General features: G+C 54.7%; 1 protein-coding gene across 8 annotated transcripts in view; it reads right to left on the bottom strand.

Annotated features, from left to right (window-relative positions):
• Positions 1-424: 424 nt before the first annotated feature.
• Positions 425-27,636, bottom strand: part of FGF8 (fibroblast growth factor 8) — a 37,625-nt gene continuing 10,413 nt past the window's right edge. For 4 of the 8 annotated variants that reach the window (XM_030570988.1, XM_030570985.1, XM_030570986.1 and 1 more), the window contains exons 4-12: positions 20,661-20,829; positions 19,674-19,799; positions 17,815-17,897; positions 16,779-17,087; positions 13,619-13,757; positions 13,424-13,460; positions 11,025-11,205; positions 5,644-5,750; positions 425-765 (exon numbers count right to left, since the gene is read on the bottom strand). In XM_030570988.1, the coding sequence (XP_030426848.1) occupies positions 478-765; positions 5,644-5,750; positions 11,025-11,205; positions 13,424-13,460; positions 13,619-13,650 (645 nt within the window). In that variant the 5' untranslated portion in view covers positions 13,651-13,757; positions 16,779-17,087; positions 17,815-17,897; positions 19,674-19,799; positions 20,661-20,829 and the 3' untranslated portion in view covers positions 425-477. Of the gene's footprint in view, positions 766-5,643; positions 5,751-11,024; positions 11,206-13,423; positions 13,461-13,618; positions 14,060-16,778; positions 17,088-17,814; positions 17,898-19,673; positions 19,800-20,660; positions 20,830-27,636 lie in introns of those variants that run through there. The other 4 variants (XM_030570992.1, XM_030570987.1, XM_030570990.1 and 1 more) reach the window with 4 other exon arrangements.

Raw genomic sequence — 27,636 nt, 5'->3', positions numbered from 1 at the left:
GTTCCTAGTCTTCAAATCCCTCCCCCACCTCTTTTTTTTTCTTTTCAATAAGCAGCTGTTGCTTTAGTTTAAGTAGCACTTTGGTCCCAGACTGGGGTGGGGTTTTGTTGTTGTTTGTTTGTTTGTTTGTTTGAAAACGATTTTTGCCCCCTTTCCCCAAATGCTACAGAACTAAAACACAAGCCCAACCCGACTAGAACGGGTCTAAGTGAAGGGCCTTCCCCATTCCCGAGTCTTTGAACATTTTGTTGCTTTTTAAAGTTGGAGTACAAAAATAGAGCCTCTTTCCTTTCTTTCTTTTCTTTTTGTAAAAAACAAACCAAAACAAAATTATAAACAACTAGATCAGGTCATTTTTTTTCCTCCTTTTTTTCCCTTTTTTAATAACCGTATAAAAAAAAGTCTCTAGTCACAGTCCAGCACATGTCTACGCAGAAGAGAAGGGGGCGGGGCTTGGGAGGCAGGGGGCGGGGCAAGTCAGGGGCCCTGCCGAGGGCTGGAGTTTCGAGTCCTTTTACTTCTCCGGTTGAATGGGTAATTGAGGAATTCAAAGCGCCTGTGGGGCTCGGTGGTCTGGTGGCCCTTGGGAAGCCTCTTCATGAAGTGCACCTCGCGCTGGTGCTGCCGCGTCTTGGAGCCTTTTCGGGGCCGGCCCTTGCGGGTGAAGGCCATGTACCAGCCCTCGTACTTGGCGTTCTGCAGCGCCGTGTAGTTGTTCTCCAGGACGATCTCCGTGAAGACACAGTCTTTGCCTTTGCCGTTGCTCTGTGAGAGGGACACAAAGATACAGTCAGCAATGGTTGGACTTCACTGTGGCCAGCCCCAGCCACTCCCAAAGCAGGAACCAGGCCCCCAGAATCATGAGACTGGCTTCAGAAAAGAGAGCTTTCAAAATAATAAATCCTCCTGAGCCTAGAGGGGTTACGTTCACACTTGTCTCATCCGCCAGGGAGAGACTATAAATGAAAGCTGGAGTCTCCCGTGATCCCCCGTCCCCAGGAGTTGGCTTTAAGCCACAATTTGGCAGCACTGCAGTTTGTGCTGCCGTGGAACCAAAGGATGTAGCCATCCGCTCTTTGCAGGAGCTGGCTGGTATTTCCTGCTCCTAGTAGGCCAGACACATCCCAGGACACTGGGGGCCGGGTCCTAGTTCTGCCACCGTCGTCATTTTCCCTCCCTCACTGGTTCCTACATCTCTCTGCTCTAGGACGCTGAACGAACAATAGCAGGGAACGCTGTCCTGACGTCTTTATTTCAGGTTCCCGACGTGCTTCACAAATCTGAACTGATGTCCTTGGAATTGGTGTTGCAAAGAAGCATTTTTCTACCCATCTCACCAAGTGAGAACCTGAGGCACAAAGAGATGAGCTGACTTGCCCACACCACCCGTGGTAGAGATGGAGTTAGAACCTGGGAGTCCCGTCTCCTTGTCTCCTGCCAGACGGCACTCTCGCCCCGAGGAAACAGCAGGACAGAATCTGTGCTCTGGCTAGTCCTGCTAGGAAACCCCAGAAATCTCAGTGGGAAACTTGCTCACGGGAGATTTACAAGCACTTGAGGGTTCATTCAGTGTTGGCCAAGCACCGCACCTGCGCTCTGCTCTCTTCCCAGGTCCCTTGGAGACACGCCCCCCCCCCAATCGCTCAGGTCCCTATTTTAATGCTCTAACTCAGGGGCAGTCAATTGGATTTTGTCAAGATTAGGGTGACCAGATGTCCCGATTTTATAGGGACAGTCCCGATTTTGGGGTCTTTTTCTTATATAGGCTCCTATTAGCCCCCACCCCCCTCCCAAATTTTTCACATTTGCTGTCTAGTCACCCTAGTCAAGATCCAAATTTCTTAGTCAAGTTATAGTCAAGGTCCAGACTCCAGAGAAATAATAAAAAAATAATAATGATAACAAGTAAAAGATTTTGGGGTCTGTTCAAAAGCTGGCGGTCTAGATTCAGCTCACGGTCCGGTCCAGATTCGGCTCGCGGTCCGGTCCGGATTCGGCTCGCGGTCCGGTCCGGATTCGGCTACCTCAGCTCTAACTGGAGTGTTAGTCCTCTATCCTCTCCTTTGATTGGCTCAAATTGCATCACCTGACTGCTCCATTTGCAGCCGCGAAGGGTGGGCGCGTGGCCGCAGTCATGGTTAGGAGGAAGGTCTCACTTCCGCTGTTTAATGTGCTGGACAGGACAGGACGCTGCGCTGCAGATGGGACAACCCTGACCCCAGGCTAGGGCGGTTCCACTGGCCCTGCTGGAATGCCTAGTGCCTGAGGCCGCAGGCCAGGGCACGGTAGCACATTTCCTGTGAGCAGGGAATAGTCTCTCTCGCTCGGAAATGCAACTCTCAGCAGCTTCCAGGGGCTGAGCACCTGTGGCTTCCCCTGATTGCGGCTGTAGGCTGGGTGCTGAGCGCCTGGGAAAGCTCACGCCCGTGTGACACACCCATAGACACACGTCCCGGTTGGCACCCTCCAGCCCCTTCATGTGCATCTCCTGGAGCATGGAAGGAGACAGGGCTGAACCCAAAGAGCTCTGAACACTGCATCCCAATCCCCGACTTGCAGTGGGGTCCTAGGGATTGAGCTCCGGCTCTGGACACGAACCCTTCGAACCTCGAGGGGAGTTTGGCTACCAATCCAGACCTAGATCTAACTGCCCTGATAGTACAAACCTTTACACACATGCTCAGTTATTCCCACACAAACAGCCCCTCACTTGTCTGTACAGCTCCTAGCACAGTGGGGTCCTGATCCTGGACAGGGCTCTGTAGGCACTGGTGCAACCGTCATACTCAATCACAAGGGACTGTGGTATTTTCCATATCCCTCCTGGCATGAGCATTAGGTATGTCTACACTGGCAATTGAGCGACAAAAGGTTTGTTGTTCAGAGGTGCTACCCGCCCCCCTGACCCTGAAAGACAGAAGTGTTGCTGCAGCAAGAGGCAGTGTGAATGCCACTTGTTGGGGCTGCAAGTGTTTGCCAACAAAGAGCAGCTACACTGCTTGCCTTTTAGCGACACGGCTGTCACTGAAAGCTGTGTAGTGTGGACAGAGCCTTAGTGACTGCAGGCCAGCTGGGCAGGCAGGGGGAGAGAAAGAGACTGGGACTGACAGATGTGTAAAACCTCAACCCACCAGCACTCGACATGAGCTGGCGTCTCTAGCCCTCCTGGCTGGGATGAAACGGGCTCCTGAGATACAAAACTGAATGTGATCTGGGGCAGCCTGTCGTAAACCAGTGACCAGTCCAGACCTCCCACGCTGGAGCTGCTCTGATGCTGAAGCCCCGATTAAAAGGGCTGCAAATCTGAGGCTGGAAAGCAGCAAAAAAGGTGGGAGAGAGAAGGTGAAATCCTGGCCTAAGTGAAGTCCGGGGGAGTTTTGCCCCCAAAGTGGGGGAGGGGTTCACTCACAGGTTTTATTGTAATTGGCTGAATGCTTCCTGCTGGAGTACTGCCCAAGTAAAGGGGGAGTAAGGAACCAGCATCTGGCCTGACAACAGCAGCACCTGGTGTTTCTGGAGCAGCCACTAATGCTCATGGATAGTGCGTGAGGACACGTGAGGGTCACTTCATCAACTGCAGAAGGGAAACTGGCGCTGGGGTGAAGCACGGAGCCTGGTTAGCCGCGCACAGCAATGCTGCATAACAAATTGGGACAGGAAGCACAGAGTGCGGGGATGGGCAGCATAGGAGCTCCCGGAGGGCGCAGAGTGTCATATCCTGCATTGGACACCAGCGTTCAGAGTCTGGCTCGTGAGACAAATGCCCTGGGATCTCCAGCGAGCAGGAGCGGCCTGAGCAAGCTATTGGCCAGTCCACGCCTTTGTAGCAAGGGGCAGCAGCATCACATATGCACATGACGCCATGTGCCAGAAACGGAGAGAGTCCTCAAACCCAAGGTGGAGCCCCCTTTTCCAACCCTCAGCTTCCACCTTGGGTTCTCACCAGCCCACGGATTGCAAGGACCTTACCAGTGTCCAGGGGCCCCCAGATCCTTAACATGGGTGCACACGTATGCAGAGACCACAGGTCCCAGCATGCATTGCAGCCAAGCCTCTCAGATCATCCATGCTGGGACCACTAATCTCCCCGGGCTGCTCCATCTGACGCCAGTCCCCTGGGCTCCCTGGGGGGCTGGGCACTGTTTGAGCACCGGAGCACTAGCCGTGTTAGATGAGGTTTGGCTCCTTGCTGGGGCCCCGCACCCCGATCCGAGCCCATGCGCTGTGACACCTAAGGCGGCTGCATGTGAGCAGTGAGATCAGGCACCCAAGCAGATGGCAGGATCCAGACAGCGCAGGGAGCTCATAATCCCTCACAGCCAGATCACACATGCAACATCCGGAAAGAACTGGCCGGGAGGTGGGGAAGAGAAGCAGGTGGGCAGGGCAGGCAGTTAATGTCCAGCAGCAGAGCCAGGTGAGCTCAGAGCAGGGAGGAGGGGAAAGGGGACAGGGCAGCATCACTGCGAGGTGGACTAACTAAGCAGGTTGCACTAACCCTTCTCCTGCTCCAGACCAGGATCTGGGGAAGGATGGACAGGGCTGGGGACATGGGCCAGGAGGTGCAGTTTGATGTGTGTGGTCCATTCATGCATGCAGCTGATGAGCCTGTGGCCAGCCAAGCCCCTGGCAGAGTCAGCGTGCGAGCGAGCGAGACATATGGTGCACGCCTGCCGAGCTAAGCCAGGCACACTCAGAGATCTGCGGAACTGCCACGCTCCCTGGCTAGCGGACGCCAGTGACTGGAATACATGACAGGACGCCACCTCCTCCTGGCTGAGAGGAGGAACTGCCCCGACAGCTCTTGGCCCAGCGGAACCTCCTCCCACAAGAATTTCTTCCCGCCGGGCCCCGTTTCCCCAGCGCTGGGATTCCTGCATGCGCACAACGAACTCTGCTGCCCCGGTAACAGAGCCTGCGCGTCCCAGAGCACTGCAAGCAGGAGCCGGCGTAGGAATTCCTCACGAGCCAGATCCCTGGCTGGTGCAAATGAGAGCCTACGGATTGCAACGGCACGCCACCAATTTGCACCAGCCGCCAGGTTTCTTGTGTCTAAGCTAGACTCTTAAATCAGGGCCTGCCTGAAGAGCAGTGAAATAAACGTGCCTGGAGCTATGGAGAGAGGGAAGAGGAGATAAAGGGCCCACGGGGATGAGAGCCAAAGAACTGCCAATCTATGTACATGCAAGGGAGGGCAGCAGCAGAACGGGGGGGCTGGTTGAGCTGGCAATGGAGGGGCCTGGGGGCGAGTGTGCAGGAAGCACAGGTCTGTGCACTGCCTGATCCCCCTCGGCCTCCTCCAGACGAGCACCAGGGAAGGAGAATAACAAAATCTTCCAGCCTATCCTGGCCCAAAAGCGGAGTTTACCCTCCTGCCGCCCCGCTGGGAGTTCAGGGGGTGCGTACAGGAAGGGCCAGCCCCACAGAGCAGCTGAACACTGTGGGTGCTGGTCCCAGAACCGCAGAGCAGCCTGGCTGTGTGTGAGGAGAGAGTCGTGGAATTCATCCCGTGCCGCCCAGTTTGCCAGCCCCATCGCCTCTTTGATCCCCGCAGCCACATTCCCCCCTTCCCCCCGCCTCGACAACTCCCTCTGTCGTCCTCCTCTTCCCTGGGGGGTGCTGAGTCCTACCCCCTGCCCTTACCTTGCCAATCAGCTTTCCCTTCTTGTTCATGCAGATGTAGAACCCGGTCTCGGCCCCTTTGATACGCACGCGGCTCCCGAAGGTGTCCGTCTCCACGATGAGCTTGGCTGGCAAGAAGGAGAGAGGCCAGGTCATAGCGACGGGCTCCAGCAGGCACCCCCACTCTGCTCCCCACCTGGAGAGAACGCCCCCCTACCCCACCGGTACCCGCGCCTGGTTCTGAGCACACCAGGACCACAGTCGGCTTTCTGTTACTCCCGGGCTAGATCTGCAATCCAGCCGCACCGGAACCAGCACAGAGCGATGGCCCAGCTAGCTGGGCATCCCGCCTCTGGCCACCACTAGATGCTGTGGAGGACGCTGCACAAGCCCCAGAACGCACCTCTTGCTGGGCCAGGCTATGGTGAAGAGCGCGTATTGGGCACAGAGGTGCCCCACTGCCAATCTCACAGGAAGGGCACTGCCTGGGACTAAGGAGACCACAGATTCCCTAGGTGACCATGGGCCAATCACTTAGTGGCTCCGTACCTCGGTTTCCCCTCTGTGAGAAGGGGATGACGGCACTTCCCTGCCTCACAGGAAGGCTGGGAAAATCAATAAGACCATGATGCTGGGTTCCTAAGGGCACAGGGGCCACGTCAGTACCCCAGGGATCTAGACTTTAGTTGGGAGCTGCAATCCACATAGATGGAGAGAGAGTAAAGTCACCCTGGCCGCTAACTCAGCATTGAAGGGACAGGCAGGGAGGCGGATCTGGGAACTGAATCCAAGCCAACGGGAAGGAAAGGGGGAGCTGCTTAACCCTCCTTGCATCTCCTCCCCCTTGCGGTTCAGGCCCTCGCTCTGTCGCTCAATGCCCCAGGCCCAAGCAAGCAAAGGGGGGCCTCTCTCTGCGGTGACTTTGTGCCTGGCAGGGGAGACGCCGACGGGCCTGGCCACCCTGCTAATGTGTTTCACCTTTGTGGGAGTTGAGGGGGCGTGTTGATTCGGGCTCCATGTTTTAATGGAGCCATCGATCGGTGGCCAAAGGAGCAATGCAAATCGCCGATCGATGGCGTGCCTATAAATAGACCTGTCACCATCTCGTCCCTGCCTCCTCCCTGGGAGCGTGAGGGCTGGAGCCCAGCCGCCCAGAGCAGGGAGCTCCCCCAGTACTTTAGTCGTGTTGATGCTGCCAGCAGAGAAAGCCTCTTGCAGAGAGAGAGCTATGGGAAAGCCCAGCAGGGACCTGCTCTTAAATATCCACTGGCCTGATCAGATCTCACCCTCCTGCAAATGGGGAATAAGTCTCTCACGGTCAATGTCGCTGCCCCGGGATGAACGGGAAGAGTTAAGCCCTGTAACTACAGGATGCAACTGACATGAAACAGGACCACTTGCACTTCATGGCCTTGGGGATTGGAGTGCCCACAAGGGCCTCTGGGATCACCGAGCGAGAGCCAGGTATCGGGTGACCTATGCTTGCCCACGACAAGCGAACAGGCAGGCATGGATTGCACGGCACATGTGGAGCAGTCGCCGGGATCTGTCCTTGTCAGCTCAGCACAATGGATTTCCCGCCATACATTCAAACCAAGGCTCTCAAGGCACCTTGCAAATATTGCTTCATTGAGCTAGATCAATTAGTTGAATCAGCGACAATCGCCCCCATCTTACAACGCACAGAGGGACGTAATGACGTCCCCAAGTCATTAGTGCACCCAGGAACGCCCTGGCTCCAATCACTGGAAGATCCTCTCTCCCAGTCCACAGTATTCTGCCCTTTTGTAGACACCTCCCATGGCAAGAACTGCTCTCCCTTTTGTTTTGGCCTTGTGTTGCTTGCAGTCCAACAGCTCCTGCATTCTGCCCCAGAGGCAGCTGCACTTCAGCGATCAGGTCTATGGTTTGGAACGGTTCTGGTAGTGCTTTGGGATCCTTGGGGATGCGGGCGCTGGATTGATGTGAGGGGTTGGGGCTTTTTAGAGAGAATACGAAACTACCTTTGAAAACCAAAGGGAAGAATTGCTCAAAGAGCAGCCAGACTGGGACCGGTCTGGGACAGGGAGTGCCTGTCTTGTGATTAATCTGTACAGCACCTTGCACAGGGCATGATTGGAGTCCCTGGCACTAGCAGAATGCCACCACTGTCCCTGACATCACTGAAGCAAAGGCCCTGCCCTCAGAATCGTACACTATTGAGTCACAACAGGACAAGTCAGAGTCAGAGCTGCCAGCCTGGCACGCCGGCTCACCCCACGGCCCGGCATGCCAGCTCACCCCACGGCCCGGCATGCCGGCTCACCCCGTGGCTGCAGTTAAGAAAGCCCTTTGAAAATCATCCCCAGGAGCCAGACCCCCCTAAAAGATGGGTTCGACATGCCTCAGCCAGGGGGCCAACTCCTCCGTTCCTGCAGGTCAGCTAGACAGATGGGAAGGCTTCAGCGAAGCAAGGTCCATTGAACGAGCAGAAGTGCTTGTCTGAGACCCCCAGCCTCATGATGCCAGCACAGCCTCCCATCCCCAAACGGTCCAGACTGAGCCTGACGCCCTGCTGTGGATCTGGCATTCAAAGCCTACTGGTACCAAGCCCGCTTGGACTGGGTCTCTCCCCCATGGGCAGGCTGAACTTTGAACTGATGAGCTGGAAAGAAGGACATGCCTATCCCCAGCCCCTGCCCCATCACAACCCCTCCACCTCCTCTCCTGGGCCCAGCACCTCCCAGAACACATCGGTGCCATCCAAACATCTCCAAAAGCACAACCTGAGCCAAACAGAGTCCCTGCGACAGGGACCCCTTAGTGATCTGCCTCTGGAGGGGGCCAGGGGAGTGGAATTGATCGGAGAGGCAGTAAAAGGTTTAAAGAGCATTGATTTTCTTTCCCTTCGCTGATCGATTGACAGATCGGGGGGGGGGGGGGGGAAGCCTGAGGAAGAGTGGCACAAACTCACAGCTTTAAACATGCACATCTCTTTCCTCTCCGCCTCCTGTCCTGATTTATAGCCCTGTTGGTCGCTTTTGCTTCCCCGCACCAGCTTGGCCAGGGAGCCGCTCCGATGCCGAGCAGCTGCTCACGCCGAGGGTCCTGGAAACACTCGGCTCCAGAGAGCAGCTCAATAGAAACAATGGGGGCGCAGAAGAAAAGACAAATCCCAGGGACATACAGATCCCAAGGCTATACGCTGGATTCGGGCAACCCGCTCCCTTCCAGAACCAAATCCCCCAGCCCCAAAAGGGGCATCTTGGCTTAAATCATACAGAAATCAGAGCACTTTGGAATCATTTCTGGGGGATCCAGCACCATTTCTGAGTCACTTGGCCTGCGGACATTGTAATCCGGATTAAAGCCGCTCAGGGGTGTTTTTTGTCAAAGACACAACTCAGGAAGGATGAGGAGGACTTTATCATCCAGCCCACTTTGCCCATACTTAAAAAGTCGGTCAAATATTGACAATTAAGACAAATAACCGAGAACAGTGCACGACATTAAGTCGGCAGTAAAAACATCACAGTGGGGAAAGCGGTCAGTTGCGGAAATAAATCAACCCTTTTATTCCCATCCGAAAAATATAATCCAATTGCTTTTATTTTGTAATTTTTGTTAAAGGGGATTTTTAAATAACAGTTGTTGGGGTTGATTTTTTTTTTTAAAAAGCTTAACATATTCAACTCTATTCTTTCACTTAAGTGACAGATTTATCCCAGTAAAATTATGTTTCATGCTAAAACTTTGAAGGGAAAGTGGCTACGTAAATGCTGAAAAAATGCAGCGAGACACACTTGATCCCCTAACTGGACTGCGAAGAGGAGAAAGTATTCAGGAAATGTTAAAAAAGGTGAAAGTCAGAAGAGTTTTAATAGCTCTTCCAGACATGGGGGTCTCTCTAGAGATTCATATAGAACAATCCTGAACCTCTATTTTAACATTTACAGCCTTGCAACTCTTTTAAAACTTTACATCTGAAAAACTGCTTGTACTTTTTCTGTTTTAGATCATTCTTCATTTTTTTTCTTAGCTCTTCAAATGCTTAACCTTTTTTATTACTTTTTAATAGAGTTTTTCATGCTGCCACTAGCCCTCCCTCTTGCTGGCTTTGTTTAACTTTGTCATTATTTAAATTTGCAATAGCTGCTCTTCTTTTTTAAAATACATATAGATATAGATATAGATATATAAAACAAGAAGAGATTTTTTTCATTTCCTGGGAAATAATCTAATACGCTTTCAACCTGGAGCTGCTTTATGCCAGGGATATTTCATTTGAAAGGTTAATATAGAGCAAGATGTGGAATCCACACTTAGCTTTAACTATTAAAGTTTATCATAAAATTTTCAGCCAATCCAAAAAATATATATTTTCCGCTAATCTCTCTGAGCAAGAAAGGGAAATTGCAGCTAATACCAAAGAAAAACAGTAATGATTCGAATGCGTAGCACATATAAATACATACACATACAACAGACGTGAGCGTCTCCTGCCACTGAATTCGCCAGGAGTGGGAGCCAGCCTGTACCCTCATAGCTGCGTTCCACATGGACGCAGAGACTGCCAAAGGCCCACAACAATTTAGAGCATCCACAGCTTTGCTAAGACCCTTGACCTCCTGTATGTGTTTGACCATTTGATTGTGTAATTAACACACATGATCAAAGTATTTAAACTTTCACACGTCTTGGAGCTGCTCTGTCACGCTCTTTTCCCTTTGAGAGTGAAAGCTGCAGGGACTGGTGTCTTTCCATGGGTGCCCTGTCAAAGGCCCCATCTGGAACACCCAGGCAAGTGGCTGAGGGAATCTGTCCCTAGACTGATCTCCAATTCCAGTCTCCTCATTTTGGTTGCTGGAGCTACACTGCAGTCCTCTTCACCTCCTTCCCCCTCCCTCCCTCCGTGCACCTTAGCTCCGGGTTAGCCCGGGGGGGGTGTGGAAGTCTGGGGCACAGAGTATATTTAAGGGAAATACCACTCCCATTCTGGAGTTAGGTCTTATTTGGCCCCCCTTCCAACAAATCAGTAACTCATTTATGTTTCTTTGAAGGGAATATTTGCAGCCATCTCCATCCTGGAGCCCAGCCTGCCACTGGCTGCAGCAGCTATTAGACAGCAGACTCTCAATGCACCCAGGATCAGGTGTAAACCCCCCCCCCAAAGCTCCTATTCCCTCCTTAGATACGATGCTGCTTGGAACACACTCTGACAATTGGATCACGTCAGATTTAAGTCTTATTATAAGCATTGATCCCCATGTTCTCCCTTTGCAGGACCCCACAACCCAAACAATGTCAACGATTCCTGGCGAACGAACAGGACGGAAACCATCAATTACTATACTGCACCGGTAACACTCCCCCATCACCGTCTGTTCCCCCGCCCCTGTGTGCGCCCCGTCATGTGCCCTTACCATGCGCGTCCCCGTCCTCAGCCATGGCATTGATTTTCTTGTTGTCCAGGACTTGCACATGCTTCCCACTGGTCCGGCTGTACAGCTGGTAGGTGCGGACGAGCCGTCGGCTGAGCTGATCCGTCACCAGGCTCTGATCCCTCACATGCTGTGTAAAATTAGGTGGGGACTGAACAGTTACCTTTAGGAAATTAAAAAATACACAACACACCATTATAATCTCTGCTCCTCCGAGGGGCTGATGGGCTGTGTGACGGGCGCTGGCCTCCAGCGGGGGTTTACGAGGCAGCTAGTTTATATGGTGCCAAGCCAGGATCGCTACGGGTTGTAACACTCATACAGTGCTTTCCAAGTATAAAGTCCTGCACAAACATCAATCAGTGGAAAGAAGGAAATCACTGACTCCAGGGCAGCGCAGGTGATTACACCAGGGCAGATTCTGACCTCAGTTATCTCTGGTTTAGAACCAGTGTCATTCCTTTGACGTCAGAGGAGTTACTTTGGATTTATAAGTGTGCAAGCCAGATCAGACTCCAGGCTGTTGCATACTGAGGAGCAAATTCCGCTCTCATTTACACTGCCTGCTGGCGAGCCACTGACTATAAGGGAGTTACTCCAGATTTACCTCCAAAGTGACAGCAGGATCTGTACCACTACACTATACATTGTCCATACATTTCCGTGGGAAAAGACTGGTTCTCGCATTATGTAACCACGGTCCTAAGGTGTCACCTTGCCGTGTGCCTGTATATATGGGCAATATTATTCCCATTCGTTTTTAACAACTGCTTTTCTCTCTGGCCCTTTGCTCTTCATTTTTCTGCTCTTTCAAACAACATCCTTCTGATTTTTGAGTCCTCGTCCAATGAAAACCCATTGATCAAGGCAGAGTCCTGGACTGCTCCAAGGGAACCGTGCCTGAGACCAAAATAACCGATAGCACAGAAGGCAAACACAGCCACAAATGAACCCCCAACTGGACTCAGCCCTATGTAGCAGCCACGGCAATTTGCAATTGTTTTTCCCTCCCATATTTATGAACAGCTCCATTTACACCGAGCCCAGCAAGGGGTTTCCCACCAGCAGCCACCCTCCCTTCCAAACATTCCGATTAAACAGAAACCCGTTAGCACCAGATCATTCACTGACCCAGTTCTCTACAGAACCAACTGTGCCACTGGTGGGCTTTTGTTCCCAGTGAACGATCTGGGGAGCGCCAAATCTGCTTTTCCTCTGCCAGTCCAGTCTGCTCAGAATTCCCTGGCCCTGGGCTTAAATCCCTCTTTTAAGTCTGGAAGATTTTGCTTGCCCCTGACATTTATAAAGACGTATTCTGAGCAAATGTTGAGGAGATCGCTCTTTTCAGCATCACACGAGCCCCCCGCCCCACCTCCATGTCAAACATGAAGGATTCCTCCCTGCTTGCAGAACAGCCACTGCTTCCCCAAAGCTGAGTTTATATAGATATCTCCCCCTGACAATTTAATCTCTCTTTCTCTCTCTGTATTTCCTATGGATGTTTTTTGGATAATATCTCTGGGTTCTCTTGCCAACTCTGATGAGGGTACCATGTGGAGAAGAGGATTGCCTGCCATACGGCTATTTGGGCTCCATCTGATACTCCAAAATATTGCAACTATGTTTTAACACAACTCCTTCTTGCTCGGTTGGCTCCCTTCCCTTTGCTTTCCACCCCCTTCATGCCGGAATCGTTATTTTTCCAAGCTTCCAAAATTGTAGATCAACGTCCGTTTTAAACAAAACCTCCCACCTGTAATCTCTTGATTGTTCCCACCCTGGGTTTGAAATCCAAGGGACCGCAATTCCCCGAGGTGGGTTTTGCACAGCATCTGGCTGTGCTGAGGATGGGCTGTTGAACGTATTCACAACATGATTCGAAGCTCTAGCAAGCAGAAAGTGATGCTAAAGACTGACATTATGGGCTGGGCCAAATCAGATTTATTTAGTTTTTTAAAGTGAAGGCGTGTGCATAAAAAAAGACCCAATAGTGAAAAACCCACAATGCTACTTGCAATTAAAAGAAGCGCACCACTTACAAGTCTTGCTCTCTCATTTCAAGCAATCAGCCTATATTTCCTGCTTTGTATTTTGGCTCTTCTCGTTTCGTTTCTTGAATCTGCAGCCTGCAATAACCTCTTCCCCTTGAACCTATTACAGATGGATTATTTCCCCTGGATCCTGGTGTAAAATAACTCTCCTTTCTGCCTCATGCCTGATGGGTCAAGAGTTACCACCGGTTTCCCCCTTCTTCCGAAAACTCCCCTTCGATTATCATCATATTTTTGTTCAAAAGCAGATTTGGGTCCGGAACAATTTAAGGACAAGATCGTTTTTACTGGCTGGCTTCAGACAAAGGAAGAATAACAGAAGATACTTACCTGAGCTTGTAAGGAGAGAACAAACAAGTGCAATAACCTAGAATGAGGGGGGGAAAGAAAAGGGAAGGGGAAAAAAAAGAGGTGTGAAGTGATTGCTTTGAAATGGAGCCGAAATAAATGTGGAAAATAAAGGGAGGGGGGTTTGCACCAGGGCTGGGGGAGGGAAAGCAGACAAATCCAGCCGAGATTACTTACAAATAGCTAAATACTGAGGACGAGGGCCCCATCCTGGGACTGAGCGGTTAGACAGAGCTGTAACTTTGTCAGAGGTGGGCGGCTGGTGCTGGGGGGGGAGAAGGGGAGGCTTAAAGGGCTTTTCCAGCACGGTCCTTTCCTTGATGTTGTTGCAAAAAAATATATTAAAGATTCAGAGGGGCCGAGGGGCGCGTCCCCCCAAACCAGCTGGCCGCAAGCAGAGAAGGCAGAGGCAGCTACTCAGTGCGGGGGTCCCCGGCTGGCTCGCCCGCCCATCCCCCTGCAGGTCCGATCGCAGGGGGGACTAGAAAGGTGGGGGGGGCCGAAATCTTCCAGTGCCCCTAGGGGCAGCTCCGGGATCGCAGGATCTGAGCAGCGAATGAGGAGCCCGCGGTGCGCCCCAGCGAGGAGCGGGGACGTTGGGGTGCAGGTGGAGGGTGAATCGAGGGGGCTCCCCACTTCTTATGGCTGGATCCTGAGAAATCCTTGAAAGCGACCGGCGCTGCGGCGGGGCTGGTCCCGGGGAGTGCCCTGTCCGTGCGCCCAGGCGGACCCCCTCTCCGCCGGCTGGTGGGAGGCTCCCCGGCCTTTCCGCGGGGCTCCGCTCTGCTGCCACCCGCGACAGAGGCGGCTTTGGGTGGGGGGCAGCCAGCCGGGCGGGCTGGGGGAGGCGAAGCGAGACCCCGCTTTAAAAAGGCCAGGCGAGGGGCGCAGGCTGGCGAGGGGCGCAGGGGCCCCGGGGCATGGCTGGCAGAGGGCAGCCACCGGCGGGGTCCGAGCGCACGGGCCCCGGGAGCGCAGGGGAAGGAGCCCGGAGACGGGTCGGCGGCTCAGGCTGCGCTGGGCGCTGCGCGTCCCGATCTCCTCCGCATGGGCTGGGGGAGTCCTGCGGGCTCGGGGGGCGGCGTGGGGGGCAGGCTGGTGGCGGAGGCTCCCCGGGCGATGGCCCCGCGTGGGGACGGACGGTGGCGTGTGGCTCGCTCCTCTCCCGGCGCAAAGTGTGGGAGTGAAGCTGGTCCCTCCTCTCGGCTGCAGCTCTCCAATGTCAGACCCCCTTCCCCTGTGGCCTGAGAACCAGCCCCTCGCCTCCCGGCCGGGGCCGCGCAGGGCACCCCGCTCTGCCGCCGAGGGGCTGGGAGGGAAACCTGCCGGCTGCCAGGTTAAAGGGAGGGGACGCGGGGGAGGCGGGGGGTTGGAGGGTATAAGAGGTGCTGGGAAAATGGGCTTGTGGGTTAGAGTCACAGCAAGCTGGGGGGGGGGAGTGTGCAGGGGTTGTGAGCATGCACACGTGTGTGTCAAGGAGCAGAGGTGTGCCTGGGAGAGGGACGGGATGGGGGGTGTTGTGGTTGAGCCAACACCAGTCATCTGTGGGTGCAGTACAGAGCTACGCACTCCAGTGGGGGGTACAGAATCCTACAGGGGAAAGCACAGACCCACACACTACAGCGGGGGGTACAGGACCCTACAGGGGAAAGCACAGACCCACACACTACAGCGGGGGGTACAGGACCCTACAGGGGAAAGCACAGACCCACACACTACAGCAGGGGGTACAGAACCCTACAGGGGAAAGCACAGAGCTACACACTACAACAGGGGGTACAGAACCCTACAGGGGAAAGCACAGACCCACACACTACAGCAGGGGGTACAGAACCCTACAGGGGAAAGCACAGACCCACACACCACAGCAGGGGGTACAGGACCCTACAGGGGAAAGCACAGACCCACACACTACAGCGGGGGGTACAGGACCCTACAGGGGAAAGCACAGACCCACACACTACAGCAGGGGGTACAGGACCCTACAGGGGAAAGCACAGACCCACACACTACAGCGGGGGGTACAGGACCCTACAGGGGAAAGCACAGAGCTACGCACTCCAGTGGGGGGTACAGAACCCTACAGGGGAAAGCACAGACCCACACACTACAGCAGGGGGTACAGGACCCTACAGGGGAAAGCACAGACCCACACACTACAGCAGGGGGTACAGAACCCTACAGGGGAAAGCACAGAGCTACACACTACAACAGGGGGTACAGAACCCTACAGGGGAAAGCACAGACCCACACACTACAGCAGGGGGTACAGAACCCTACAGGGGAAAGCACAGACCCACACACCACAGCAGGGGGTACAGGACCCTACAGGGGAAAGCACAGACCCACACACTACAGCGGGGGGTACAGGACCCTACAGGGGAAAGCACAGACCCACACACTACAGCAGGGGGTACAGAACCCTACAGGGGAAAGCACAGAGCAACACACCACAGCAGGGGGTACAGAACCCTACAGGGGAAAGCACAGAGCTACACACTACAGCAGAGGGTACAGAACCCTACAGGGGAAAGCACAGAGCTACACACCACAGCAGGGGGTACAGAACCCTACAGGGGAAAGCACAGGCCTACACACTCCAGTGGGGGGTACAGTACCGACCTACACACCGCAGCAGAGAAATGCCAAGATCCGTTAAAAAAAAAGGCCTTTGAAAAAATAAACTCCAAGCTAGATGGGGGGAAATCCTGGACAGAAACAAAAGAGGCCGCCAGCTGGGGGCTGCTGTTATCAAGGAAGGCAAGGGCTGAATATATGCTGCACACGGTGCCACCTGTGGACCCCCGTGGCCGCAGTGGTGCTGCCGAAGGAGAGCTGGGCTGAGTTTGGCTCTGACCCAGGTCCATGTGTCAGGACTGAGGCAATGGGAGTGGGGTGAAGAAGCTGGGGCAAAGAGAAGGAAAGCAATGCAACAACTCACACAGCCTGGAAGAGCAAAATGTTGCAGAAGGAAGAAAACATTCATTTCTAACACAGAGAGAAAGGGCCAGACACCCAGGGCATTACTGACATGCCCAGACGTGCCCCTGTGCCCATCACATGAGGCCCCTCACAGCCTCACCCTCTTCTCGTCCATGGGATAGGGGCCAGGTTCTCTTTGTGCTTTGAGCTTCCTGAAGCAGAAACTTTCCTCTTCGAAACCCAAGAAAGCCTTTTGGGGACCAGGGGCTGAAAGTCTAGAGGTACCCCCGACCCTCTCCTCAGCCCTTACCCTCAAATCCCAGCCTGGCTGCAAACCCCTTCCCCATTCAGCAGTGCTACCAACCAAGGCTCTTGTCCAGCAAAGCACTTAAAGTACCTGCTTAAAGTTAAGTACCTGCTTAAGTGCTTTCCTGAAGAGGGCTGGTTTCCTCAGGGATGGCCTATCAGCTTGGCCAGAGATACATACTTGTGTCTCCGAATGCTCGCACAGACACACAGATCTGTATCATCCCCATCAACCTGCGGCCTGCAGGGCTTGTAGTTACGCTGTTCTGCAGCAGCACCCCAGCACCTGCAACGCTCCTGTGCCAGGTGCAGTGTTTGGTCCATTCCCCTAGCAATTGTTGGAAGGGTCCAGCCTGCAGAATGAGCCGCCAGAGCTGGGTATGCTGTGTCTTTGTGGATTGGGGCAGACGGTGGGAGGCTGCCGATCGAAGTGTGAGACATTAAAAGGATTACAGTGGAGAACAAGAGTTTTGGGGACAGAAATCTGTCAACAAATAAATAAGCTGCAGTGGCCTTCACACCTCATGGAACATTCTTTGTCATGATCCCCCAACACACACAAATACACACACGTGGCACCGATGCCCAACAACCCCGAACCCCCGACAAGTGGTGCCAGTCTTGGGATTGGGGAACAGCAGCAGCAAATGAGGCCCCTGGAGACCCCCCGGCCGCCTCCCCACATGTTATTTACCCTCTGCTGCTATCTCAAGCCCAAACACAACAAACAGAGAGGGGAGTCAAGAGGGATCCCAGGGCTGGGAGAATTCAGAGAGCGGCACACCTTGTGCTCTGGGGTAATTCTATCCCTGCTCCTGCTGATAAGGCCTGTGCAGCAGCGCCACAAACTGCCAGAGCATGCAGAGAGAGAGAGAGAGAGTGTGCGTGTGTGTGTGTGTGCGCACGTGTGTGATGGCTCACCTTCAAATACAGCCTGGTGCTGACTGGCAAAGTGCAGCGCTGGGCACTTTTTCATATAATGACCTCTGACCTGCCTACCTTTCAGTTTCCAGTAGACGAGGGATAGGTTAAACCCGACCAAATGCAGAGCAGGATGGGCATTTCAAAAAAAAAAATCTCAAGTCACCCAAACCAAAACACTCCACCACACACACAGCTTGCCCCCTGGGGCAAGAATGACTCACGCGAGACAGATGTCAGTCAGGGTGCCTCATGCACGACGGGTAGGCGCTCTGATACAGTGGTCTAGCGGTGGGATAGAACAGACCTGTGGAAGCAGCAAGGCACTGGAACAGTAATGTCACGTGAAAAGATTGGAGAGATGGGTGGATGAATCGGACAGTCCAGCCTGCACTGATACGCTGCTTCTAACTGTTTTATGTTGCACTACGTCCAACTATTCTACTGCAAATGGTCGTCACTGGCCAGAGGATGCTGGAGTTCGTGTTAAACCAGCCAAGAGCAGTCAAACTAAAGCGTTTGCTTTCAGCCAGGAAGCCTACAAGGTTAATTACAGTTTCTACCATTTGAACATGCTGAGTCAACCTGCTACAGTGCATGTTTAAAAGCCAGCCGAGGAGGATGCCAGTGATCTTTTTAAAGAAGAACTTTTCCTTGTCTATTGCAAAAGGCGGTGGGACTGTTTAAACTTTACCTCTCCTCCCTTGAGCTCCCAGCATGCTTGTTTAGATACACAAACACACACACACACATCACATGAAGACTATTCTCCCTACCTGATCCTGCAGGCGGGCCCATGAAGCAAAATAGAATCACTGAAAAAACCCAAAATAAAACAAAGGAGGAAGTCCTGAAAGCAGGCAGTTCGAGGATGTGTTCGTGTGTTGGAGAGGCCAGGTGAGCTGCGACGTTGCAGGTCAGATGGAAAAGCCATCAGGAAATCTGCGTCCTCAAACCCTCCGTAGCACCCAAGGAAGGTTATACAACAGCTGCATTGGGTCCCTACAAACAACATCCACTGGGATCCTAGACCCAACCAACCTGCCCTGCAGCCACTGAAAACAAGCACCTAACAACCACCAGCACCACTGGGCCGACCCGCCAGGGCATGTATGTTTCCTAGTAAAGAGACCCCAGCACGACACACCCAGCCTGCCACCCTTGGGAGCCGGAGACCAGGACAGAGCCAGAGAAGGGTGGGGAAGGGAACAGACACTCTGTGAAATGACAGTGTAGGCAGAGACGGGAATCCCATTTGAAGAGGGGAAAGGGTGTTAGCTCAACACACAGCGAGTGGCCTGATTTGGCCAACCCACGCCTTGCATGGATTGGATAGATTCTCTCCGGTAAATCTAACAGACTTTGCCCCCTCTGAATCTGGACTGCTGTATGTGCCCTGATCCCAGAATCCCAGCTTCCCAGAGTCACTCATTACACAGAAATGTTTCTCCAGGGAGAGGGGTACAAACCTATTTCTCTAGATCATAACATCCCCGACCCAAATCGCTTTCATTCTCTTTGGCTGTAGACAAAGCCCCAGGGCAGTGGTTCTCAACGTATTTACCATTGTGGGCCACATTCAATAGTACCTGTAAGGCCCAGAGGATGTCAGATGGGCTGCAGCTGTGTGCTCATTGGGCTGCAAGTGGCCCACAGGCTGCGGGTTGAGAACCACTGCTCCATGGTAACCTTGAGTAATACCCTGGGAGCCTTTTCTAGGACACTTGGGTCCCAGCTGAGCAGCTCTCCATGTAGGGTGACCAGACAGCAAGTGTGAAAAATTGGGACAGGGGGTGGAGGGTAATAGGAGCCTATATAAGAAAAAGACCCAAAAATCAGGACTGTCCCTATAAAATCAGGACATCTGGTCACCCTATGTCTATGTGAGCATCAGGTACTGCCCCAGCATCGAGATCCCCTAGATAATCGGAGGCAGCAGAGAGCATTCCAGCCAGCAGGAGGAGAAGGCTGCAGGAAAGGAGGCATGTTTGGTGCGGGGAACCCATGTAACGGGCATTTAAAGAAAACACCAGGTGGCAAAATCGATCCTTTGTGTTACACTGAAAAACTCTAGGCCGCTCACCTGTCGTGAGTGCATCCGAGCAGGGAGAGGATGGGGAGGAAGAGACAGCTGAGGCCACGCTGCTGTCTGTTCACTGGGTGTGTGTCCTTTTGCCCATCACAGATAAGGTCACTGGGCTCTTCACATCTGTCGAGTAAGGGACAAAGGGCATGAGAGGGAGAGAGAACTGTGACTCTGATAATGACGCGCTGCCCCAAACGCTGCTGGTCTGCATGATGAGGCAGAGAAATTACCTGGCCAAAAATGTTAATCCCCTTGCTGCCTGCTCCTTCCCGGCCTGCCCTGCAGTGAGTGACAGCTGCTAATTCACTGGCTGCCCCGCTCCCTCCCCCCTTCTCGCCTGCTCTCTCTCCTCCTCTGCCTCCTTTATCTTATCAAAGCCCATAATTACAATTGCTATTTTGTTTCCTCAAATCAGCAATCAGTGCTATCGGGCAGCACTGGAAAGCCAGCTCCTGTCAGCCTGAAGCCTGAGTGACAGAGTGAAGGAGCTTCTCCACACACCCCCACCCTGCCACACCACACATTCTCTCTGCCACACACAACACAACCCCAACCCATTGGCCACCCCCACATGCCCCACAACCATTCCACCTGTCTCTCTCCCACACGCCCTCCCCTCTACGTACACACACTTCCATTCATCACACACCTCTCCCTGCCCTACACAAATGCACATCCCTCCTTCTTCTCATGCTGCAATGTCTCTCTGCCTGACTCTTCTCCTGTGGGGAATCTCCCGCTAAAACAGGACTAGAAAGCATGTGGAATTTAGCTCCTAGGCCAACGCTTCCCCAAAACCATCTCCTCAGCCGAAGTGACCTCTCGGAAGAGGCTGCCCTAAAAAGCTCTGGGAGCAGGAATGTGAAGGGTTAAAGGATCCTTGGATAACTTTCTCACAAAGTGCACATGCCCCCGGTCACTTTGCTGTGAAACTGACACAGCGGCTGCCACCAGCCCAGGTCGTACAGTATTTGCTCAGTTTACCTGTCGGTAAAGGCCATTTCCAAATGGCTGGATCTGCAAATCTCCACCTAGTCTAATCTGGACAAGCTCTTTTCCCCTGTCACACCTGAGCAGTGCGGCGCTCACGAGGCTGTAGCCGGGCAGAATGGACTCCAGCTCCCTCTCCCATTGCTGGGGCGGTGCAGGCAGGCTGGAGAGAGCAAACACGTGGCTACGTCAGTGAAGTTATTTTTAAAGTGGGTCCCCTCCAACGCCGCTTGCTTGTCACATTAGGAATCCAGGTCTTGTCTAATCTTCTGTTACCCAGAAGATTCTATGGACAACCGAAGAACTGGCAGGACTGACAGTGAAATCTGATCTGCTGAGTGGGGAAGGGATTTTTACCCACACTCTTAGCAAAAGCTTTGTTTGTGCTAAAACCTATCACTCAAAGCTAGGAGACACACTTGGGAGAAAAGCTTTCTCTGTTCAGAGTCAGCAGTGCTGATTCTTTGGTTACGGGCCAAGAAAGCTACCCAGACCATCTCTCTGGGTCACCCTAGGAGACCTCCAGCAAAGCCAGGGGAGACAAGATTAGATTTCCCTGCTATTCTGAAGTAAAATAAGCCCCTCCCTCCTCTAAAAACCAAAATCAACCAAGAGGTACAAACCCCATCTCCCTTCTCCCAAGCCTGCCCTCGGTGAAGTCAATGGCCAAACTTCCTTTGCCTTGAACAGAAGCCGAATCAGGCCCCGTGTTCAGATCCTGCTATAAGAGAATGGGAAACTCTGCCCACCCCTTCATTGCGTCTTGGCAGATTCCCCAGAGCACAGCCAGAGCAGCAGCATTGGAACCCATCCCCCCCATGCATAGATCAGATCCCAGGGCAGACACGCACCCGGCAGCGGAGAGATGGGAGCAGGCTGCACTGACCAGGGGAGATTTATGACAGGCGGTGCGGGGTCAGGGTCAGCAGCGAGCTAACAGGCTAGGATAGCAGGACTCAGCCAGCTCTGGGTGCCCCCGCTCTTGACATGCAGGTTGAAGTGCCACTCACAGCTGTAAAATAGTTTCAGTGGGGGATAAGCCAGAGGCAGCCGCACTCTCCCAACCGCTCAGCATGACGCAGGAGCTGCATTTATCCCACACGGAGGGTCCAGCTCCCACCGTCGCTAATAGGCACAGAAAACTGCCGCCACATCTTGCCTGCCGTTTATCACTGAGAAGATGAGAGCAGTGTGGTTTAGGGGGTACAGCTAGGAACCAGGACACCTGGGTTCTATACCTAACCCTGCTGGGTGACCATGGCAAGTCACTTTCCCCCTCTGTGCCTCAGTTTCCCCATCTGTGAAATGGGGCTGCTACTTATGCTCATTTGGAGATCTATGGAAGCTTGAGAGGTTTGATTGTTTCTTAAAGGGCTTCTCCCCGCATACATTAGGAAGTTTGGTCTCATCTCCCCTGGAAGGCTCTATGGGTGGCTGGAGAACTGGTCGGTTTATTGTCTCATTGTTTCTTTGGACTCCCTCCCAACCCTGTCTGTATCCATCTGTCATGGCTTGTCTCACATTTGTGAGCTCTTTTTGTCCTGTGTTTGTGCAGCACCTAGTGCGCTGGGGCCCTGGTGTGGGACTGCGTCTCCTAGTTTCTGCAGTAATACGATTAACAATCCCTGCAGGCACCCCTTGGAATCAGGAGATGCACAACTTGGCCTTTTTCTAAAGCAAGAAACCAACCCACTGGGGATTTCTTTGTCCGCCTGAAAGAAACCCGCAAAGGCCCGAGTCCAGTTATTGCTGTTCCTCTGCAGGCCGCCTTTAGCGAACCAGGGGAGTCAAAACACTCAGCCTCTGGCGCACAGCTCGTTTCACGGTTTCTCAGCTGGTGTAAAAGGGGCGTCACAGAGGTCAGGGGGGCTGACGCCCCTGCAGTTAAAGGGAAAAATTCCGCTCTCCGAGACCTCATTGCACCTGCTGGGAACTTCCTCTTTATAGATATTAAGTCCAGGAGAGACCATTGCGGCCGCTAGTCTAACCTTCTGCATAGCACAGATCAGAGCTCAACCCAGCGATTCCCTAGGAACCGGCTGTCCCAGGGTTAATTCTCCACCCTCGTGAAAAACATGGGCCTCATTTCTAGTCTGGCCTTTCATCTTCCACCCCCTGGATCCTGTTCTGCCTCTGCCAGGTTAAAGAGCCCTGAGCAATCAGCATTCTCCTCCCCACATAGGTACTCCGGGTCCAGGATCGGGTCACCTCTTGCTGTCCGACTGGTTCCTGATCTCGTGGCTCAGGGGGCCTTTCCTTGTGGGCAGGGATGCAGGGATCAGAGCCACCCCATGTGTCAAAGCTGCTGTGGGCTGGATGGGCACAACTGGGGATCAAGAATTCCCCCATCCCAAGCCATAGTACCCCCTTTGGGGGGATGTCTACACTGCAGTAGGAGATGTGACTGCAGCACGGGTAGACACACCTGAGCTGGCTTTGACCTAGCAATGAGACCATGGCAGCAGCACGGATGTCAATCTGGCTAGCAACCCAAGTGAGCACCCAGGGAGCTGGGCAGGCGCATTCAGCCTGCGCTGACGTCCGGGGCTGCCACACGTTCACGGCTCCTGGCATCCGCGGTTGCTCATTACAGCGAGCGGGTATGGCTCCGTGTGCAGGGAGGGAGGAGCCAGTCCTGCCCCATCCCGGGGACAGGGAAAGGGCAGCACAAAGCCCAGAGCTCACAGCATTGTCCCCTGAGAGAGGAAGGGCCGGCAGGCGAGGCTGCTGGGTCAAGACGCCTGGCAGATCCCCGGGCCCGGTGCATGGTCCTGGTTGATCCCCAGCCCATGAAGGCCCCAAGGCCACACCTAGAATCTCCAGGGAGTTTTGTTTTCCAAAAAGGCAGAGCTACAAACGAGTCCCACTGGTCCCGGCTGGGCCGGGCTCCCCGGGGGTTCTCCCTGTCCCACATCTTCCTGCATCAGGGCCTCCTGCAGGGCTCTGCCCCCCTTCACTCACTGAGCACGGCCTCCTACAGCTTTCTCTGGGGGGCCCTTTTCCCCAGCAGCTTCCACTGCCTGCCCACCCAGCAGGCTCTGGCAACCTTCGCCAAGGGACTCCCAGCTGCACCCACTCCTCATTCCTCTTGTAGAACAGTGGCCCCAGGACCGCCCTTTCCCCCAGTGCCTGGCCCCAGGACCAATTTCCCCCCGCCACACCGGTCCCAGAACCGACCAGCACCTGGCCCCAGGACCGACTTTCCCCCCTGCCCCACCGGTCCCAGAACCGACCAGCACCCGGCCCCAGGACCGACTTTCCCCCCTGCCCCACCGGTCCCAGAACCGACCAGCACCTGGCCCCAGGACCAATTTCCCCCCACCCCACCGGTCCCAGAACCGACCAGCACCTAGCCCCAGAACCAATTTCCCCCCGCCCCACCGGTCCCAGAACCGACCAGCACCCGACCCCAGGACCGACTTTCCCCCCTGCCCCACCGGTCCCAGAACCGACCAGCACCCGGCCCCAGGACCGACTTTCCCCCCTGCCCCACCGGTCCCAGAACCGACCAGCACCCGGCCCCAGGACCGACTTTCCCCCCTGCCCCACCGGTCCCAGAACCGACCAGCATCCGGCCCCAGGACCGACTTTCCCCCCTGCCCCACCGGTCCCAGAACCGACCAGCACCCGGCCCCAGGACCAACTTTCCCCCCTGTCCCACCGGTCCCAGAACCGACCAGCACCTGGCCCCAGGACCAATTTCTCCCCGCCCCACCGGTCCCAGAACCGACCAGCACCCGGCCCCAGGACCGACTTTTCCCCCTGTCCCACCGGTCCAGAACTGACCGGCATCTGGCCCCAGGACCGACTTTCCCCCCTGCCCCACCAGTCCCAGAACCGACCTGCATCTAGCCCCAGGACCAATTTCCCCCTGCCCCACCGGTCCCAGAACCGACCAGCACCTGGCCCCAGGACCGACCTCCCCCCAGTGCCTGGCCCCAGGACTGACTTCCCCACCAGTCCCAGAACCGACTAGCACCTGGCCCCAGGACCGACCATTGTCACCCTCAGCCTACCAGCGCCTGGCTCCAGGACTGACCACCCCAGCCCCAGCCCCGGCCCAGTGCCTGCCCCATTGTTCCAGGGTCCACCCCAAGAGTTAGCTCCACTCCTCACAGCTCTGCTCACCAGCCACAACCCAGCGGGGCTGCTCTCCTCCCCAGCCAGCTCCTACCTGCTGAGCTTCCTCCCTTTTTAAGCCCTACACACAGCAAGGCTAATCCATCCGAGCTGGCTAGCCCCAGGCCTCCTGACCCTGACAGGCACGCACAGCTGGCACCCATCTGCTGAGCGGGCACGCACACACCCAGACAGGGTGTGGACACACTCCTGTGCCAATAGACCCGCCCCATTGTGATCCCCCGGGGCATAGCCAACCCCGGGTACATGCTGTTATATTCACACTAATGTTGCAGTAGTGCTGAGAGCCCAGCTGTGCCAGGGGCTGTACACCCAGAGCAGGAGACACCTGAGCACCCTCAGGTCCCAGTGCCCTGAGGCTGGCACCTCCTTCTGCCCTCAGCTCCTGGCATCTGCAGGCCAAGGGCTCCTGGAGCCTTTGAGCCCTGGAGTCCCTTGTGCCCTTGGCTTCTCTTTCCTACTGGCATCTGCAGACCAGTGTGGGTCTCACCGACTCCGACTCACCCTTGGGTTCTGGCGTCTCTGGGCCTGACTCTTCTGGCTCCCGCGGCAAGAGTGAAACACCCCAGCTCCAACCGCTTCACAAAGCGTGTAATGTGTCCGCCTGCTGCGAGCCACCTAGACACACGTGCCAGTGGAGCGAGGAGCCACTGCCCCACAAAGACGGCAGCCCAGCCTATATTGGACAAGCTAGGAGGCTGCAGCATCTCCAGCGTCACACTCGGGGTTCCTGGGTCATCGTGAGCCATCACAACCCTCATTGTGTGTCCAAGACCACACAGCTGCTGTCCAGCAGCCAGAAGCGTTAGTCTGGTGTCCTGTGGAGCCACTGTTTCTCTGCTAGACTCATGGTTCATCTCCTGCCAGTGCCAATTCCACCCTCCCCAGGCGTTTGCTGTACCAAGCAGCAATTGCTGAGGTAGCGATGTGGCAGCCCAAGATTTAGATCCCAAAAGGAATTCCCTGCTCTGCTCAGCGGGCAGCTGCCACGCAGAGGTGTATGACGTGTGTGTGTGTGAAGCCAGGCCTTCCACAACCTGAGACTATCATCAGAAACACCATCTATGCATAGAAACAGGTAATCGCCCATGTACGCACAGCAGTGTAGACACATACAGGTTTATAACAGTCTCCTCCACGTGCGGAATCTCCCATGTGGGTGCACACACATGGCGATCTGAGCTTATGCGTGCAAGAAAACTCCCCAGCACATATAGTAATGTCTGTACAGCGCTTTGAAGATGGTACAAGCGATTTGGGCTCCGAGTGAATGACAGACAGACACACACACAATTTTAAATCCATTCTAAGGGGTTCATGAAACACCCAAAGAAACTCCCTAAGTAAGCGAAGATCCTAAGGTCAGGGACTTTTCACCTTCAGGCAAAACATTCTCAAGAAGCTCCACTTTACCGCCCCTTAATATTAGAGTGACCTCCTGGAAAAAGCATCTTCAAAGTAAATGCTAAAAGCAGCCTCTTGGCACGAGGCAGATGATGTTTCCCTTGCCAGTTCTGCCTGTCTCCACAAGGTGGCATCAGTAATATTAGGTAGGCATGGAGCAGAATCCCAGGAGAGAGCTCTGTAGCCAGCTGTTTGTCCCAAGGACGTGCAGGTGTCGGGTGGGGGTCCCAAGATGGGGATCGTTTCGCTTCCCAGTGCTCCTGACTCGGCCCCAGCAGGATCCGGGAGCTGCTGTGCGCTGCACCAAACCCCAGGCATCGATTCCTCCTCCTAGCAGTCCTGCGGCAGGCACCTTCCTTGGGGGAGTGCAGGCCATTAGCCGTGCAGGCGCCATGCGCTCCCGGCAGCCAGGGAATCTGATCCTCGTGGAAGTGAGGAGCTGAGAGCATCAGCAGTGGGGTCAGTTCTGTCCCCAGATGCAACAGAGTCCAAGGGAGCCGCAGGCAGTATTTGGGAGCAGGATCCGGCCCAGCACGAGTAGGTGCTCTGCAAGCAAACCGCTGAGTTGATCCCCCCTCAGTCCCAGCCTGCAGCCTCCTGGCCCACTATTCCAGCCTAGGCTCCCTCCCAGCTCTGTTGCATGCCCCTCAGTCCTGTCCTGCAGCCCCTCTGCACCTCAGCCATGTGCCCCCCACACCTCAGTGCCAGGACAAGAGGGAAAGCGGGGGCCAGGTTGGGAGCTGCAGCGTTTCCCTGCAAAGGGGAACCATAGAGGAGAGTGGCAGAGGAAAGGTGCTAGCAGCCTACGCAGAAATGCTTCCAGGCCAGAGAGCGCTGGCAGGGCCTGCGCGAAGGGCCACAAGTGGAAACTGGAAACACATGGGCAGAGATTGCTGCTCAGGAAGGATCCTACAGCAAATCACCTGGCAAGATCCGCAGGAGGGGGAGTGCTGACAAGAGCCACTTGCAGCTGGGACCAGCCTTGCACGCTCCCTACAGGCTCAGCTAAGGAGGCACCCCATGGAGAGCAGCCCCCAAAGCTCCTTCCAACCGAAAGGAGCCCGGTGCCGCTCCTACCAACTCAGCCGCCGAGAGGCGATTCCCAGCAGGGCTCAGGCGACTGCCATCCAAACCACCCACGTTCCTACCAATTCCCAGCCAAAACCAGCTCGGCGTGACTCCTGCTATCAGCTCACCTCTTCAATCAGCTTCTGACGGAGCCGAGCGTCTCAGCGGCAGCAACGCCCAGGTGGCACACACAGAGGGGGAGTCCACACTCGTGTCTGGCCGTCTGCGGGTGGATCCTGCCACACTGCAGGGTTCTACTGGGCCTGCTCCATTGATCACCATGAGGACGAGTGGAGAAGTACCCTCCGCTGGTGCAGCCTGCCTGGTCCATTCAGCAAGCCCAGTAGGTGCCTTTGAC

This window comes from Gopherus evgoodei, chromosome 7 (genome assembly GCF_007399415.2).
Source record: "Gopherus evgoodei ecotype Sinaloan lineage chromosome 7, rGopEvg1_v1.p, whole genome shotgun sequence".
In the NCBI taxonomy this organism is placed as follows: domain Eukaryota; kingdom Metazoa; phylum Chordata; order Testudines; family Testudinidae; genus Gopherus; species Gopherus evgoodei.
This window is presented reverse-complemented; position numbering and strand designations above follow the sequence as displayed.